The 17845-nt window shown below is 36.4% G+C and overlaps 2 protein-coding genes across 2 annotated transcripts; both read left to right on the top strand.

Annotated features, from left to right (window-relative positions):
* Positions 1 to 2865: 2865 nt before the first annotated feature.
* On the top strand, positions 2866 to 3804 carry LOC105536789 (olfactory receptor 4F6-like). Its single transcript, XM_011976274.1, has one exon. It carries the CDS (start codon positions 2866 to 2868, stop codon positions 3802 to 3804), a length of 939 nt encoding a protein of 312 aa, XP_011831664.1.
* Positions 3805 to 9015: 5211 nt separating this feature from the next.
* On the top strand, positions 9016 to 10078 carry LOC105536695 (olfactory receptor 4F17). The gene has a single exon (XM_011976125.1). It carries the CDS (start codon positions 9160 to 9162, stop codon positions 9982 to 9984), a length of 825 nt encoding a protein of 274 aa, XP_011831515.1. The 5' UTR covers positions 9016 to 9159; the 3' UTR covers positions 9985 to 10078.
* Positions 10079 to 17845: the final 7767 nt, after the last annotated feature.

The following is a 17845-nucleotide window of genomic DNA, read 5'->3' as shown; positions in this document are numbered from 1 at the left end:
CTTGATCCTAAGCAGTAAACATGATTCTTCAGCTTTAACTTTATTTCCTTATAAATAAATATTTACGAATTGGTGTTGAGCTTAGTAAGTCACCAAACACCTTCTGCTCAGCAGCATAAAGGACATTTCCATGAAACCTCCCAGGCATAATCTTATTTACTCTATAATGCTTCCCAGGTTCAATTCCTCTCCCAAAATTCTTTGTTCCTAAGCCCCTGTGATCTGGGTGATCTAAATATGGGCAAGAAGTCCAGGGATAGCAGTATGAATGAAGTAAAAATAGTAAAACATAGTTTAAAGATGTACAGATGCTCTCTGATTTATAATAACGTTATGTCCTGATAAATCCACCATAAGTCAAAAATGCATTGAATATTCCTAATCTACCTCACATCACAGTTTAGCCTAACCTACCTTAAATGTGCTCAGAACACTTAGCTTATATAAGATCACCTAATACAAAGCCTATTTTATAATAAAGTATTGAACAGCTCACGTAATATATTGACTACTATTCTCAAGTACAGTTTCTTCTGAATGCATGTCACTTTCTCACCATTGTAAAGTCAAACAATTGTAGATCAAACTATCACAAGCCAGAGACCATCCATATGTATTTCATTCAGAAAATGCTGGAAAGGGCATTTAAGAGAATACCTAGATGAGAGAAGGTAGAAAGCCATACACAAATTGACTGAGAGTTTTAAAAAATGCATGCATATTGTGGAGATAGAAATCAAATCTATTTGTCTCCATCTGCCATATTCTTCCCAAAATATTATCTCTTCTTATCTCATTGTACTATATTGCATTTCTTTGACCACTTATTGTGTATCTCTTAATATTTTCTACTTCATCATTACTAACCGCACTCACTCTGAACTTGATAAGAGCACCCGAGCATTAATGTTTCTTATAATTATTTAATGATTACCAGAATTCTTTCAGTATGGCCAGCTCTGGTCAAAGTGAGGCAGGCGAGATGCTTTGTCAACTGCCTGGATGGAATGTCTCAAGAGGTTTCCATTTCATGATAGCATTATACTAAGTTCAAGAAGTTTAATCAGGACTCTTCACTTACTTCACTATACCTCCTTGAAATCCCATCTGTGAAAACATTATAGTTGTTTGTAAAAATGATTGATTAGATGAGGGAAGTGGTAGAGTTCTTTATTTCTTTAGTTGGTTTGCTCTCTTATAAGAGTCAATCCTAGTTTTCAAAATTCTAGATAAGCCATTTATTCCTTCAGCTTTCTATGCCATTTGATGTTTTGTGAAAATATATATACAATATGTACATATACACCAAAAGATATTTCAAAATCTAGAAACAGAACTTTAGAGCTTTGTAAAGCTCTTTTAAAAATCAAAAGCAACTGTTGTTTAAAATGTTGTACTATGCAATTTGTTTACCATTATTACTGTTAGTATTTTTAAGAAAAGTCTTCCCAATGTTATTATAAATGTGTCTATCAATATTTATTTTAATACCTGTTATTACAGTCCATCATGTACATACATTATACTTAAACCTAATGTTTGGTATTCAAATCATTTCAAGATTTTATCACTGTCAATAAAGTATGATGAATATTTCTATGCTGAAAACTTCTTCTGTAAACAGAATTCCAAGAGTATTATTGCACCAAAAGGCATGGACTTAAAACTCTTGATACATGATTTCAAAATATTTTAAGGTTTGAATCAGTCCATATTCCCTCCAGCAGTGTATAAAAGTGTCAGTTTCACTGATCCTCAGCCAGTTTGGGTAATAATAATTGTAAAACTTTTTTTTTTTTTTGAGACAGAGTCTCCATTGCCAGGCTGAAGTGCAGTAGCACGATCTCGGCTCATTGCAACCTCTGCCTTCTGGGGTCAAGCTATTCTCCTGCCTCAGCCTCCCAAGTAGCTGGGACTACAGGCATGCACCACCACGCCCAGTTAATTTTTGTTATTTTTAGTAGAGTTGGGTTTTCACCATGTTGGACAGGATGGTCTCGATCGCTTGACCTCGTGATCCACCCTCCTCAGCCTCCCAAAGTGCTAGGATTATAGGCGTGAGCCACCATGCCTGGCCTGTAAAACTTTTTCCTAATTTAACAGAAAAATAATAGTATTAAATTGTATCATATTTATTTGATTTCTAAGACACACACACACATATATCTATATATACAAATAGATGTATAGCTTACATTTTAATTCTTCCTTCATTTGTTCATTTATTAGGTCTTGGAGATTTTGTGAAATAGTTTAAACTATTTTTTATATTATGAAGATATCAACCTTTTGTCTGTACAGCATTTCAAATTCAAGTATGATTCACGTGTTAGTGCTGGGTAGATCATTATACGCACATGTAGGAAATAGCTTTCAGAGGTACCTTAACTGTAATTATGCATTTGTATTCTCATTTCTAATTTTTATTTAATGTTATTATTGATTACATTTTTTAAGATTCTGTATTTTTAAAACTACTTAATATATTTTTATATATTTGCATACAATCTTGCCATTTTCTGGGATTTCATATTTCTTTATTTTTGTTTTTTACCTTTTTTTGCCTGAATTTTTTGAGTTTTTATGCATTCTTTTCCACTTTCTTAAGATGCTAATAAGTTCATGTATTTGAGCAAACGAGAACATTTAAAGCAATAAACTGCCTACAAGCACAGCTTTGTCCATATTACATTAACATTTTATACCCTGGGTTCCCACTATTTTTAAAAAATCTATTATCAAATAAAAGATTTGTTAATAATAAATTTTAAATTATTAACACTTAATACATTATTTTCAGTCCCACTAAGTTGATTCCTTCTTTTCTTTCAGGTTGCTTCAGAGTCTTCCCTTCTGTCTGATTCAATGGACCAAGTAAATGACTCTGTGGTAACAGAATTTGTATTACTTGGACTTGCACAATCCTTGGAAATGCAGTTTTTTCTTCTTCTCTTCTTCTCTTTATTCTATGTGGGAATTATCCTGGGAAACCTCTTCATCGTGTTGACAGTGATCTTTGATCCTCACTTACACTCCCCCATGTATATTCTGCTGGCCAACCTATCGCTCATTGACTTGAGCCTTTCTTCTACCACAGTTCCTAGGTTGATCTATGATCTTTTTACTGATTGTAAAGTTGTTTCCTTCCATAATTGTATGATACAAATGTTCTTTATCCATGTTACGGGAGGAGTTGAAATGGTGCTGCTGACAGTCATGGCATATGATAGGTACACTGCAATCTGCAAGCCGCTCCACTATCTAACTATTATGAATCCCAAAATGTGCGTGCTTTTGCTAGTAGCAGCTTGGGTCATTGGGGTGATTCATGCTATGTCTCAGTTTGTTTTTGTCATAAATTTACCCTTCTGTGGCCCTAACAATGTGGGGAGCTTTTATTGTGATTTCCCTCGGGTTATTAAACTTGCATGCATGGACACTTACGGGCTAGAATTTGTGGTCACTGCCAACAGCGGATTCATATCTATGGGCACCTTCTTTTTCTTAATTGTATCATACATCTTTATTCTGGTCACTGTCCGACGACATTCCTCAAATGATTTATCCAAAGCATTCTTCACTTTGTCAGCTCACATGACTGTAGTGGTTTTGTTTTTTGCTCCATGTATATTTCTCTATGTGTGGCCTTTCCCTACTAAGTCATTGGATAAATTTTTTGCCATCGTGAACTTCGTTGTCACCCCTGTCTTAAATCCTGCCATCTATACTTTAAGGAACAAAGATATGAAGGTTGCAATGAGAAGGCTAAGTCAACAGATTTTAAATTCTAGGGAGATGACATAACAGATTTGGTTGATGAGAGCACAGGATAAATGCCATGGACCATAGAGACTCTTATGATCACCATGATCACTATGGACTGTGCACTTTGTTTTTTTTTTTTGAGGCGGAGTCTCGCTCTGTCGCCCAGGCTGGAGTGCAGTGGCCCGATCTCAGCTCACTGCAAGCTCCGCCTCCTGGGTTTATTCTATTCTCCTGCCTCAGCCTCCCGAGTAGCTGGGACTACAGGCGCCCGCCACCTTGCCCGGCTAGTTTTTTTTTTTTTTTTTTTTTTTGTATTTTTTAGTAGAGACGGGGTTTCACTGGGTTAGCCAGGATGGTCTCGATCTCCTGACCTCGTGATCCACCCGTCTCGGCCTCCCAGAGTGCTGGGATTACAGGCTTGAGCCACCGCGCCCGGCCACTGTGCACATTTTTAGTATTGCCTTAAAAAACTGAGAAATCGGCAGGGCACGGTGGCTCAAGCCTGTAATCCCAGCACTTTGGGAGGCCGAGACGGGTGGATCACGAGGTCAGGAGATCGAGATCATCCTGGCTAACACGGTGAAACTCCGTCTCTACCAAAAAATACAAAAAACTAGTGGGGCGAGGTGGCGGGCACCTGTAGTTCCAGCTACTCGGGAGGCTGAGGCAAGAGAATGGCGTAAACCTAGGAGGCAGAACTTGCAGTGAGCTGAGATCCGGCCACTGCACTCCAGCCTGGGAGACAGAGCGAGACTCTGTCTGAAAAAAAAACAAACAAAAAAACCCCCAGAAATCTACAAAAAAGGATGTATTAATTCTAATAATTTTATTTCAGATAAACTTGCAACAATTTTTGTTAATCATAAAAAATAAAGTATTATATATTTCTATCTAATGCATATACTTAAATTATTTTAACAGCAATGACCATCTTTAATTTTCATGTGGTTATTTTGTATCTGTATATAAGCACATACGTATATATATATATGACCTAGGTTTATTTATCAGCGTTTTTATACTGATAATAAGCATCACTGGAAATTAATTTTCTTATGGAAATTACATAGATCCAATGGATAAAATATGGGTTTATATAAATGAGTAAGTGCTAAAATTAAGGAAGAAACAATTTCTATTTCAACTGTACTTTAAGTTAGATAAATGGTAAGGTCAACAGGTTATTACAACTCTTTAAGTATTATTTGCAGTTTGACTGTCAATATGTTTTGTACAATGTTATTTTAGAAATAGACTCTAGTACTCTGTATTATGCAAAATTTGTCTGTGTTACACTTTTTAACAACACAATCGTATTGCCCTTGAAATCTTCTTCAAAGCATTACTCGAGTCACTCCTAAAAAGCATGTACAACCTAAAAGTATTTGAAGAGATTTATTTCCTGGACGAGAGACTCCATTGTGATCTTAAAAGAACATTTAATGTGTCTGCACTTAAGGTGCTTAGGACAAAGAAGATGATTGACATCTTTCAGGTAAAACCTGGTAAGATTGGTGGTCCAGGAACACAACTGAGACATCACTTGGATATATTTCTATGACTGTTTTAAGAAACATTAATTGTGGTGACTCACTCAGTTCACTTTTAACTACTGCATGGTAATTAAAGATGCAAAATAAAATAAGCTACAAGAAGTGAGGTTTTTTTATGGGTCAAAGCAATTTTTCTATGTTTTCTCCACAAGTTGGTCATAAAAGTTCTAAGCATTCCTCTTTTTCTAAAATCGAAGCATTATTACTTACTCTCTTGTTAACCTATCTGGATTTTAATTTTGTAACTTTATTATATTTGTTTTGCTGTGGTTCTCTTTTTATACATATACTTTAAGTTCTAGCACCTTTAGACTTAGTGAGATAGCAAAAATATTCAAATAGACCAAAAAATTTTTGGCAATGTCCTCTAATTCAAGAAAATTCTGTGTGTTTTCTCTAATGGCCAAGGGAAAACTTGTGAGACTATAAAAGTTAGTCTCAGTACACAAAGTTCAGACTGGCTATTCCCAGATCTCTTCAGGTACATCTGGTCCATTCATAAAGGCTCTTAATTAGCCAAGTGGTTTACTAAAAAGAACAATTCACTATATATTATTCTCTTAAAATTTTTATGCTTCAAGGGAGTACACATAAAGGGAAATTTGTACTCCTCATTCTCTGAAATTTGCTGTAGTCTCTTCCAGTTATGAAGAAGGTAGGTGGAAACAAATATATTAGAAGAATGAACAAAATTGTAGCATTTTATTGACAATGAGATGATTCTATTAGTAGGAATCCATTCTGCATAATTCCACTTTGTGTTTACCTTCTGGGAAAATGAAAGGATTCTGTAGAGTTAGCTTAAATACTTAGAGGAATTAATATGAATAATGTTAGTAAGAATAACCCTTGTTATAAGTATTATGCTGGCAACAATTGTCGAGTCCTCCTCCTGACTCTTCTGGGCTAATTTGTTCTTTTCTCCCCATTTAATGGTCCTCTTCCCCATCTCTCCCCATCTCCGGTGTTTCTTGCCCACCTCCTTCCCTCCTTTTTATAATACCAGTGAAACCTGGTTTGGGGCATTTCTTTCACATAAAGGTACAAATCATACTGTTAGAGTTGTGAGGATTTTTAGAGTTTTTGATGGAATAAACTCATTTAAAAAGAGGAAAGCTAAGGCCCAGAGATTTTTAAATGATATTCCCATGATCACACTGTGAATTTGTGCCAGAACCCAAATGCCTACTTCCATCTCACTGAGACTTATTATAAGGACACACAAGGCATTTTTCTTTAAACCTAGGTAAAAGGTTTTTTTGTAAATGCAAAATTCTAATGGTTGAATTCCAAGAATAATCTACGGCATGAAAGATTTTACCTTTCAACAGTGACTGGCTCTTCCTGGTTGCTACAATGAGTGCGTAAGATTCTGAATAACTCCTTTAATGGGCCTAAACTTAATGTTCAACTTAGAATAAATACAATTCTTCTAAATTTTTTTGAATAATTTTTGGAAAGTCAGAAATGAGCTTTGAAAGAATTATGGTGGTGAAGGATCCCCTCCACAGCATAAATTCAGGAGAGAAATGTCTTAACTATGTTAGCAAGAAATTCCTTTTTCTAAAGAAAAGCATTCCTGAATTCTTACTAACAACAACCATCATAGAAAGTATTTTGCTACAGATGAGAACCCTTGGGTCAACCTCATCCTTGGCATATTTCATGTGGAAATATAATTTCAAGTTTGTCCTTGTCGATCAGTGAAATGAATTAATTTTATATCAACACATATCTAAGGTCTATTCTAAATTGCACACTTTGATTCAAAAGAAACAGTTCAACCAATCAGTCAGGACAGAAATTATCTCACAATAAAAATCCTATCATTTGTACTGTCAATGATTAGTATGATTATATGTGCTACTGTGCTAAGCAGAAGAGAACTGAACTGAATGTTGATGATTTATTCCACTATTAGACTTCTCTTTATTCTTAAAAATATTTAGAATCACTAAATTTTTATAGGACTTTAAAAACAGTAATATGCTACTTGCGTATGTAAGACTAAGACATGAGATTCAGAGTAGTAAAGAGAAAAGTGGAATTTCCAAGCACTATGAATTACTGTGATTTAAAAAACAGCAAAAATCAAATAACAGTATTCCTCCAAAAAAGATGCCAAGTGTAAACTCCATACCTTCACATCTCCCATGGAATGTTAGTCATCAATTTCCACTTCTCTCTTTTACATCTTACTTGCCCATTAACTCTTATACCTAATCTAAAGATTGTTAATATGGCTATACCTCACCTTCAGGATACCTTTTATTTGTTACTTCTCTTCACTGCAAAACTTCTTGAAACAGTACTTATTTTCTCTCCTCCATACACAATTGAAATGGCTCTCAACTCACGCCCAGAAGTCAGCGTTCAGTCTCTCACCTAGCAGATAGCAACTTACAAAGGTGCCCCAACAATACCTCCTCGTGTCTAGACAGTTATCATTATCCTTTACCTTTTTTTGTATTTATTTCTGCTCCTAAAAGGGATCTCTATCTAAAATATTGTTATACTAGTGCTTGTTATAATTATTATCAGAGTTAAAGCCATCACAATGTTCCCAATTACTTAGACTAAAGAACTGGAATAACTTTTTTTTTATTTTCCACATCTTGCTGAAAAAATATTTTGTTATCAGTACCTTAATAATGGCTATTACATATTGACCATTACTATTTGCTAGAAAATTTATATACCTGGTCATATCCAATCCTCACAGAACTTCTATAAAGATGTGCCATTATCACCTATCTTTTCCAGATGTGGCCGTAAGACTCAAATCACTTAAGTAACCTGTCTAAGGTCATTCAGATACATAGTAGATATATACCCAGGATTTGAACACAAGCCTCCTGGCACACAAGCTCACATCTTAACCACTTTAATATGCTGCTCGATGGGATCTTACAGTTCTTCATTCACCCCTTTCCTGCTCATACAACCACAACCTGCAGTTATTACCTATTGTTAGGCTTAAAATAATTACTTGGCTTCATTCCCAAGCTCCTTCCCTTCCAATTCACATAGAATCCAGAGCTAAATTAAACAATCATTCAAAATTCTTCAGTAGTTCTTGTCTCTATAATAAAACAGAAATCCTTTAGAAAGCATTCCAAAATCTCTTATCAATTTTATCTCCTATGAAACTCCTTCACACTTTCTCTCATTTAAACTTTATTGCATTTTCCTCACTTTTTCTCATTTCACTTTTGAATTCCCTATTCTTTTATCCTCTCTTAATTTTTAAGTATTATATTTATGATATTATTTTTTCTTTTTTCTATTTTTTATCTTTCATTTCATTTTGGCCTATTTTTTTCTCTTAAGAACTTTAATATCACCAAATAACATGTGCGCTACATAACTGTTTTGTAGTTCAAAGAAAAAGGAGATAAACATAGGGTTGTGGCATAGACTTAATCTGGCAGAGAGACAAGCATAAATAATGGTATTTTATATTAGGGATAAACCTAACATTAATGGAGACACTGAGAAGATCAAGATAACTGAATTATAAGGCATAGCCAGGGAAGTAGTGTGAGATAAAATTATGATCTTTGGTTGTTGAATTCTGAATGTCTTTAAGTAATCAAGTATAGAAAGTCACTGTAAGAGTGAGCAGAATGATACAAAATGAGGCTTTGAATTTGAATATAATAATTCTGACTTCCTTCTCATTCTCTTCTTCAAGGTAACTGAAGCGGCTATTTCCTGGAATGAATCAACGAGTGAAACAAATAATTCCATAGTGACTGAATTCATTTTTCTGGGTCTCTCTGATTCTCAGGAACTCCAGATCTTCCTATTTGTGTTGTTTTTTGTATTCTATGGAGGAATCATGTTTGGAAACCTTCTTATTGTCATAACAGTGGTATCTGACTCCCACCTTCACTCTCCCATGTACTTTCTGCTAGCCAACCTCTCAGTCATTGATCTGTCTCTGTCTTCAGTCACAGCCCCCAAGATGATTACTGACTTTTTCAGCCAGCGCAAAGCCATCTCTTTCAAGGGTTGCCTTGTTCAGATATTTCTCCTTCACTTCTTTGGTGGGAGTGAGATGGTAATCCTCATAGCCATGGGCTTTGACAGATATGTAGCAATATGCAGACCCCTGCACTATACTACAATTATGTGTGGCAGTGCATGTGTCAGCATTATGGCTGTTGCATGGGGAATTGGCTTTCTCCATTCAGTGAGCCAGTTGGCCTTTGCCGTTCACTTACCCTTCTGTGGTCCCAATGAGGTCGATAGCTTTTATTGTGACCTTCCTAGGGTAATTAAACTTGCCTGTACAGATACCTACAAGCTAGATATTATGGTCATTGCTAACAGTGGTGTGCTCACTGTGTGTTCTTTTGTTCTTCTAATCATCTCATACACTATCATCCTAATGACCATCCAACATCGCCCTTCAGATAGGTCATCCAAAGCTCTGTCCACTTTGACTGCTCACATCACAGTAGTTCTTTTGTTCTTTGGACCATGTGTCTTTATTTACGCCTGGCCATTCCCCATCAAGTCATTAGATAAATTCCTTGCTGTATTTTATTCTGTGATCACCCCTCTCTTGAACCCAATTATATACACACTGAGGAACAAAGACATGAAGACTGCGATAAGACGGCTGAGAAAATGGGATGTGCATTCTAGTGTAAAGTCTTAAATCTTATATCACTGTGAGATTAATCTCAGATAATGACATAAAATATAGTGAAGTTGGTAAGTTATTTAGTAAAAGCTAATGAAAATTGTGCCTTTCATTCCCATATAATTTAGTAATCATCTAGGAACTTTCACATACATTGCCTCAATTTATCTTTCAACAACTTGTATGTTATATTTTGGAATATAGATACAAAGTTATCATGCTTTCAAAATATTATTTTGTTAATTCTTAAAACAAAGAAAGGCATAAACATAGTATTTGTGTACACCTGTACCTTCCTGTGTGTTCAGTAGAAGTTTAGTAGAAGAAAGGAGAGAAAATATAGCCTAGCTTATAAATTTTTTACTATTTTTATTTGGCCCATTTTGTGAAAAACATAAAAAAAGAACTGTCACATGCTTAATTTTAAAAACATATGCTTAGTGGTAAGGAGATATATGTCAACTTTTAAGAGGTTTGAAAAACAAATGCCTCCCATTATAAGCGTTCATACTTCACGCTCCCACCACTGTAACAACCCACAATCCATGAGGGCATTATCAGGAGTGATTGGAAGAGTAATTTTGCCAATGTGAAATGCGCCTTCTAGGTATTTGACATCTGTGGTATAACTGCTCATAAGCAGTAGAAAGAATTTAGAAGGATCCAGTCTCTCATCATGTGGCACAAATTACATTACTTGGGGCCAGGCACAGTGGCTCACGCCTGTAATCTCAGCACTTTGGGAGGCTAAGGCGGGCAGATCACGAGGTCAGGAGATCGAGACCATCCTGGCTAACACGGTGAAACCCCATCTCTACTAAAACTACAAAAAATTAGCTGGGCGTGGTGGCGGCCTCCTGTAATCCCAGCTACTCAGGAGGTTGAGGCAGGAGAATGGCGTGAACCCAGGAGGCGGAGCCTGCAGTGAGCCAAGATCATGCCACAGCACTCCAGCCTGGGCAACAGAGTGAGACTCTGTCTCAAAAAAAAAAAAAAAAACAGTATATTACTTGGATCCATCTATGTCATTTTCCATGGTTAATGTTTAAAAGCACAGGCTTTAAAGTAAAAAAAAAAAAAAAAAAAAGAGCTGGGTTCAAATCTACTGACTCTTATTAATCACGATTTTGGACACATTACTTAGTTTTCATAAGTTTCAGTTTCTACATTTATAAACAGGAGATAATACCTATTATGCATGGTTATTATGAAGGAAAATGACAAAATAGATATAAATCAAATAGCCCACTTTGAGGCATATTAAGCATTAATAAACATTAGATACTATTAAAATCCTATATATCAACAAAGCCAAAAGTTTCAACCTTGATTTTTTCCCAGCATTCTTATGAAATATGACACATTCCAATCTTAACAGATGCTCATTTGGGATACTGTAGTTGTAAGTGGAAGTGTGTATATTTGTGTGCAAGTGTGTCTCATATACTTCCACCTTACCGCCCTAGAAAGGCATGCCGAAAATTTAAGATAGAAGTAAAGGAAAATATAAATTGAAAAAAAAATCCTTAACAAATGATTCTGACAAATATCTTCTCTTTCCAGGGAGAATCACTGAGTCAGAATAAAATTGAACATTAAATATTCTAAGAAAAAAGGAATGCAGTCTGTCAAAATGTGACTTGAATTATTAGATAAGAAGAGTCAGATGATAAGAGGGTTAAAATTATGTTTATCTTAGGAAAAGTAGAATAGAAAATTCATAAGCAGATTAAAAACACATAATAAAAGTAGTAAATAATGATGACAGTATCTCAAATCAGTGCAGGGGGGAAAGACCTACTAATGTGATGGTGGGATAATTGGATAGCAATAAGGGAAAATATATATTTAATCTATTTGTTACACCAAATGCCAGGACAATCTCTAAGTGAGTTCAAGACATAATTCTTTTTTCAAAAAACTCTACAAACATTAAAAGAAAACAAGTTAATGTTTTTATAATCTATGAATATGATAAAGATGGATAACATTGACTATCAAATTAATTTTTAATGCATAATAAAATTATCAGAAAAGTCAAAAGATAAGTAAGAAGAAACTACTTATAACTCACATATTAAAATAGTAGTTATAATACATATGGAACTTCTAAAAAAAAACCCAAAGTATTAATAGGAAAATGGGCAAAAGAGATAAACTTACAGTTCATACACGAGGAGAGTCAGTCTTTTTTTCTTTTTCTTTACAATTGTAGGCAAAAAACTTTTATTTTGCATTTATTTGTAAAATTTACCCCTAATTTATTCATAATTCATTTAACTACCAAGTGTATTAAAATGTACAATGCCATGGGAGAAACCAATATATTCAGAATTTCTCTTGAAATTTGAACGGAAGTTATGGGCACCCCTCCCCTGGGAAAGAGGCAGGCAAAAAAATTTTGAATCTATGCAGTAAAATATGTTACTTATATGAATACACACACACACACACACATATACACACATACATACATACATATTATCTGAATTAGGCCTGGTCTTTTTTTTTTTTAATACTTTAAATTCTGGGATACATGTGCAGAATGTGCAGGTTTGTTACACAGGTATACATGTGCCATGGTGGTTTGCTGCACCCATCAACTCATCATCGACATTAAGTATTTCTCCTAATGCTATCCCTCCCCTTGCCTCCCACCCCCCAACAGGCCCTGGTGTGTGATGTTCCCCTCCCTGTGCCCATATGTTCTCATTGGTCAACTCCCACTTAGGAGTAAGAACATGTGGTGTTTGGTTTTCTGTTCTTGTGTCAGTTTGCTGAGAATGATGGTTTCCAGCTTCATCCATGTCCCTGCAAAGGACATGAACTCATTCTTTTTTATGGCTGCAAGAAATGCAAATCAAACCCATAATGAGATACCATCTAGCACCAATTAGAATGGCAATCATTAAAAAGGAAACAATAGATGCTGGAGAGGATGTGGAGAAATAGAAACGCTTTTACACCGTTGGTGGGAGTGTACATTAGTTCGACCATTGTGGAAGACATTGTGGTGTTTCCTCAAGGATCTAGAACTAGAAATACCATTTGACCCAGCAATCGCATTACTGGGTATATACCCAAAGGATTGTAAGTCATTCTACTATAAAGACACATGCACATGTATGTTTATCGCAGCACTATTCACAATAGGAAAGACTTGGAACCAACCCAAATGCCCATCGATGTTAGACTAGATAAAATATGGCACATAGACCTGATCTTTAAATCAAGCACAGAGATTGTTACTTTTACGTCTGTTCCTAATTGATAACCATTCAGTTATACCACATCTTAGCTTCTGGCCTACAATGACCACATTTGGGGTTTTTCTTTCAAATTTCATTATAGGTTCAGAGGGTACATGAGCAGGTTTGAGACAAAGGTATACTGCATGATTTTAGGGTTTGGAGTACAAATGATTCCACCTGCCAGGTAGCAAGAATAATACCCCACAGGGAGTTTTTCAACTCTTTTCCCTCTTCCTCCATCCTCCCTCTGGTAGTCTATGGTGTCTATTGTTCTCATCTTTATGTCCATCTGTACTCGATGTTTAGCTTCCCCTTGTAGGTGAGAATATGTGGTATTTGGTTTTCTGTTTCAGTGTTATTTCACTTAGGAGAATGGCCTCCAGCTGCATTCATACTGCTGCAAAGGATATGACTTTCTTCTTACTAGCTGCATATATTTTGTGGTGGATATGTACCACATTTACTTTATCTAGTCCAAAGTTGATGGGCACCCAGGTGGATTCCATGTCTTTGCTATTGTGAATAGCACTGTGACAACCATACAAGCACATGTGTCTTTTTTGGTAAAACAACGTATTTTCCTCTGGGCATATATGCAGTAATGCAATTGCTGGATTGAGTGGTAGTTTAACTCTTAGTTCTTTGAGAAATCCCCAGAATATTCTCCACGGTGGCTGGACTAAGTTGCATTCCCTCCAGCAGTGTAGAAGTGTTCCCCATTCTCTGTAGCCTCATCAGCATCTGTTAAACAATCTTTAAATATACGAAACAATGTTCAAGTCTCTCAGATTAAGAGACATACAAAGTAAAATGATACTTAAATATCAATTCTAACCTATAAAATATCAAATATTTGACCTCAATATTTAATAATACAACCTGTTGATGAAACTATAGAGAGAAGCACTCTTATGTATTGTTGGTGAGAATACAAAATGGTACAACCTCTTGGCAATATCTACAAAAATTTACACATTACTGACTTTTGGTCTAGCAATCCTACTTCTATTCAAAAGATATATTGGCAAAAATACAAAATAATGGATGCACAAGTCTATTCATTGAAGCGTTGTTTTTAATAGTAAAGAATGGAAAGTAGGCCGGGCGTGGTGGCTCATGCCTGTAATCCCAGCACTTTGGGAGGTGGAGGCGGGTAGATCACTTGAGGCCAGGAATTCAAGACCAGCCTGGCTAACACGGTGAAATCCCATCTCTACCAAAAAAACAAAAATTAGCGGGTGTGGTGGTGTACACTTGTAATTCCAGCTACTTGAGAAGCTGAGGTGGGAGGATCGCTTGAATCTGGGAGACAGAGGTTTCAGTGAGCCCAGATAGCACCTCTGCACTCCAGCTAGGGCAACAGAGTAAGACTCCATCTCAAAAAAAAAAAAAAAAAAAAAAAAAAAAAAAAAAAAAAAAAAAAAAAAAAAAAAGGAAAATAACCAAATGACAATTAGTAAGTACTACTTGCATGACTTGTACACAACAGAGTATTTAGCAGCTATAAAATGAGTGAGAAACATCTCCAAATACAACTCTAAAGTAATCTACAAGGTATATCTTAACTGAAAAGAAACAAAAAATTGACACCAGAATGCTATTTTTATGTTAAGACAGGGATATATACATTGGATTTACATGCATATATAACTCATAAGTATACATTTTGTAAATATTTAAATAAGCATACTTAAAATGGTAAAAACATAATACATATATAATTTTTTCATGGCAGAAGGAGGAAACAGGGCAAGGCATGGGGATAAAAGCTACGCTTTTCTGAATACATCTTATTTTATATTTTTGATTTTGAAATCATGTAACTGTTTTATGTAATTTAAAAATGTAATTAAATTAATAGAAAAAAATTACAACTGTTAAAAATCAAGAGCTGGTATTTTAATTAAGTTATATAACATCAGAGAAAAGAATTGTTTCATGGGACACTAACATACAGTCAAATTCATTTGGAACCCAGTGAATTAATGGGCCTAAGATAACCAACAGAAGCTAAAATGATGAGTAACTGTTTCAAAAGAAAACCTACATGAAATAAATCAGCTGAAAATACCTGAACCTACTGATCAAGTTTTATATCACATGAAGTGAATACACATAAAGTATAATACAAAGCACACAGAACCAACTAGAAATGAGCCTAAATAGTAAAGAATCTCTATTTTATGACAATATACAGGAAATATGTGGAAGAGAGAAACATGCAAGAACACTATAGGATTTAATAAGATAATCACAAGGTATGGAAAATTCAACAGGATGAATATCCTGGATTATTCAGCAAATACACAGAGTGAGAAAGCAGGAGGAAGGAATTCATACAGGTTTTCAAAAACTAAAAAGATGTATTAACCAATGCAACTTGGAAACTTCTTTAGATCCTGATTCAAATAATTCAAATAGACCAAACATAACAAATGTATTTGAAACTATTAAAATAATTTACAGAATGACTAGGTATTTGATTATATCAAATATAGACAATAATAACCTTGAATGTACATGGATTAAATATCCACTTAGGGGCTGGGCGTGGTGACTCATGACTATAATCCCAGAACTTTTTTTTTTTTTTTGAGACAGAGTCTCGCACTTTCACCCAGGCTGGAGTGCAGTGGCGCGATCTCGGCTCACTGCAAGCTCCACCTCCTGGGTTCATGCCATTCTCCTGCCTCAGCCTCCCCAGTAGCTAGGACTACAGGCGCCCACCATCACGCTCAGCTAATTTTTTGTATTTTTAGTAGAGATGGGGTTTCACCGTTTTAACTAGGATGGTCTCGATCTCCTGACCTCGTGATTCGCCCACCTGGGCCTCCTGAAGTGCTAGGATTACAGGCATGAGCCACTGCACCCAGCCAATCCCAGCACTTTGGGAGGCCAAGGCAGAAGGATTGCTTGAGGTCAGAGGCTCAAGTCCAGCCTGGTCAACACAATGAGACCCTATCTCTACAAAAAACAAATAAAAATAAAAAATTTAATTAAACTGATTTTTAAAAAATATATATTTCTTCTAAATTCTCCATCTGAAAAATATAGAATGACTTAATGAATTTTAACTATGACCTGACTATGTGCTGCCATGAACAAACGCACTTTACCTGTAAAAACACATATTAACTAAAAGTAAAGAGATGGAAAAAGATATTCCATGAACAGAAACCAAAATGAGTAGAAGTAACTATATTTATGTCAGACAAAACAGACTTTAAGTCAAAACTAGTTTTAGAAAAAAGACAAAAATAGATACTATACAAAGATAAAGGAATCAATCCAGAAAGAGGATATAGCAATTTTAAATATATATGCAGCCAACACTGGAGCAGCCAGATTCATAAAGTAAGTATTACTAGATCAAAACAGAGAGACTCAAATATAATAATAGTGAAGGACTTCAACACCTCACTTTCAGCATTAAACAGATCATCTAATAAGAAAATGAATCTCACAGCCCTTGCCTTGGAGAGTCCATAGGGACCAGGGATTGGTCTGAACCCACAGCAGAGGGCACCTACCTCATGGAAAGGTGGCTGCATTTTTCTTCATGCAGTTTTCAGTCCTCACTTCTCCTCACCAAGCAGGGCCACTTGGCCTGGGACTCCTGTACAACCACCCTGTCCCCACCTGATCACTTCAATAAGAAGTAACCCAGGATTTCTCAAAGGAGGAAATACCAGAGTCAATTCACAACCCCTCGTGGTACCACCATAACAGCCCTTGGGCTGGGGAAATTCGAGTCTAGTCACTGCGATGGCACCTTCGGCACACCACAACCACCATACAGAGAGGAGTCCAGCCCCCTCCCCTGGGAACTCCCACCACCCACTCCACCAGGCACGGCCCCCAGCTCATAACTGCAGATCAGTTGCCCCACTGACAGCTGAGCTTACCTACGGGCAGTGGCCCAGACTTTCCCTGGGGAGAGGCTCCCAGAGGCAAATGGCAGCCTCTCTGCCCCTGTCACAGCAGCAGTTCTATCCCTGCTGTCCTCAGTCTCGGAAAGAAACAGAGCGCCTGAAGGCTACACCTGAACTTACAGCATGCCACAGTTCCCATATGGAGAGCAGAACAGTCTCTCCTCCCAGTAAGCCCTAAACCCCCTGATTCCCAACAAGCAGAGCCCTAACCTCACACCAGCAGTACAGCTGCCCCACCCCACAAGCTGAACATTCCCAGTAATAGCAGCTCCATCTAGAGATGGAGCCCCCAGAGTCAACCAAAAGTCCCTCTGCCACTGCCTCTATGGTGGTACTACCCCTGCTACCCTTGAACTAACAAAGAAGCAAAGACCCCCAGTGCTTTAACCACACCTCCAACAAGCTGCAGTCAACAACAAAGAAGAAGCCAGTCTGTCTCCCATGGGTCCTACCCACACCTGCTGCTGTTCACCATGGATAATAGAGTCAACAGTGTGAAAACGACCATACTGCCAAAAGCAACCTACAAATTCAATGCAATTCCCAACAGAATACCACCATCATTCTTCACAGTACTAGAAAAAACAATGGTAAAATTCACATGAACCAAAAAAGAGCACACATAGCCAAAGCAAGACTAGGCAAAAAGAACACATCTAGAGACATCACATTACTCGACTTCAAACTATACTA

This window comes from Mandrillus leucophaeus, unplaced genomic scaffold (assembly GCF_000951045.1).
Source record: "Mandrillus leucophaeus isolate KB7577 unplaced genomic scaffold, Mleu.le_1.0 Scaffold163, whole genome shotgun sequence".
NCBI lineage: Eukaryota > Metazoa > Chordata > Mammalia > Primates > Cercopithecidae > Mandrillus > Mandrillus leucophaeus.
This window is presented reverse-complemented; position numbering and strand designations above follow the sequence as displayed.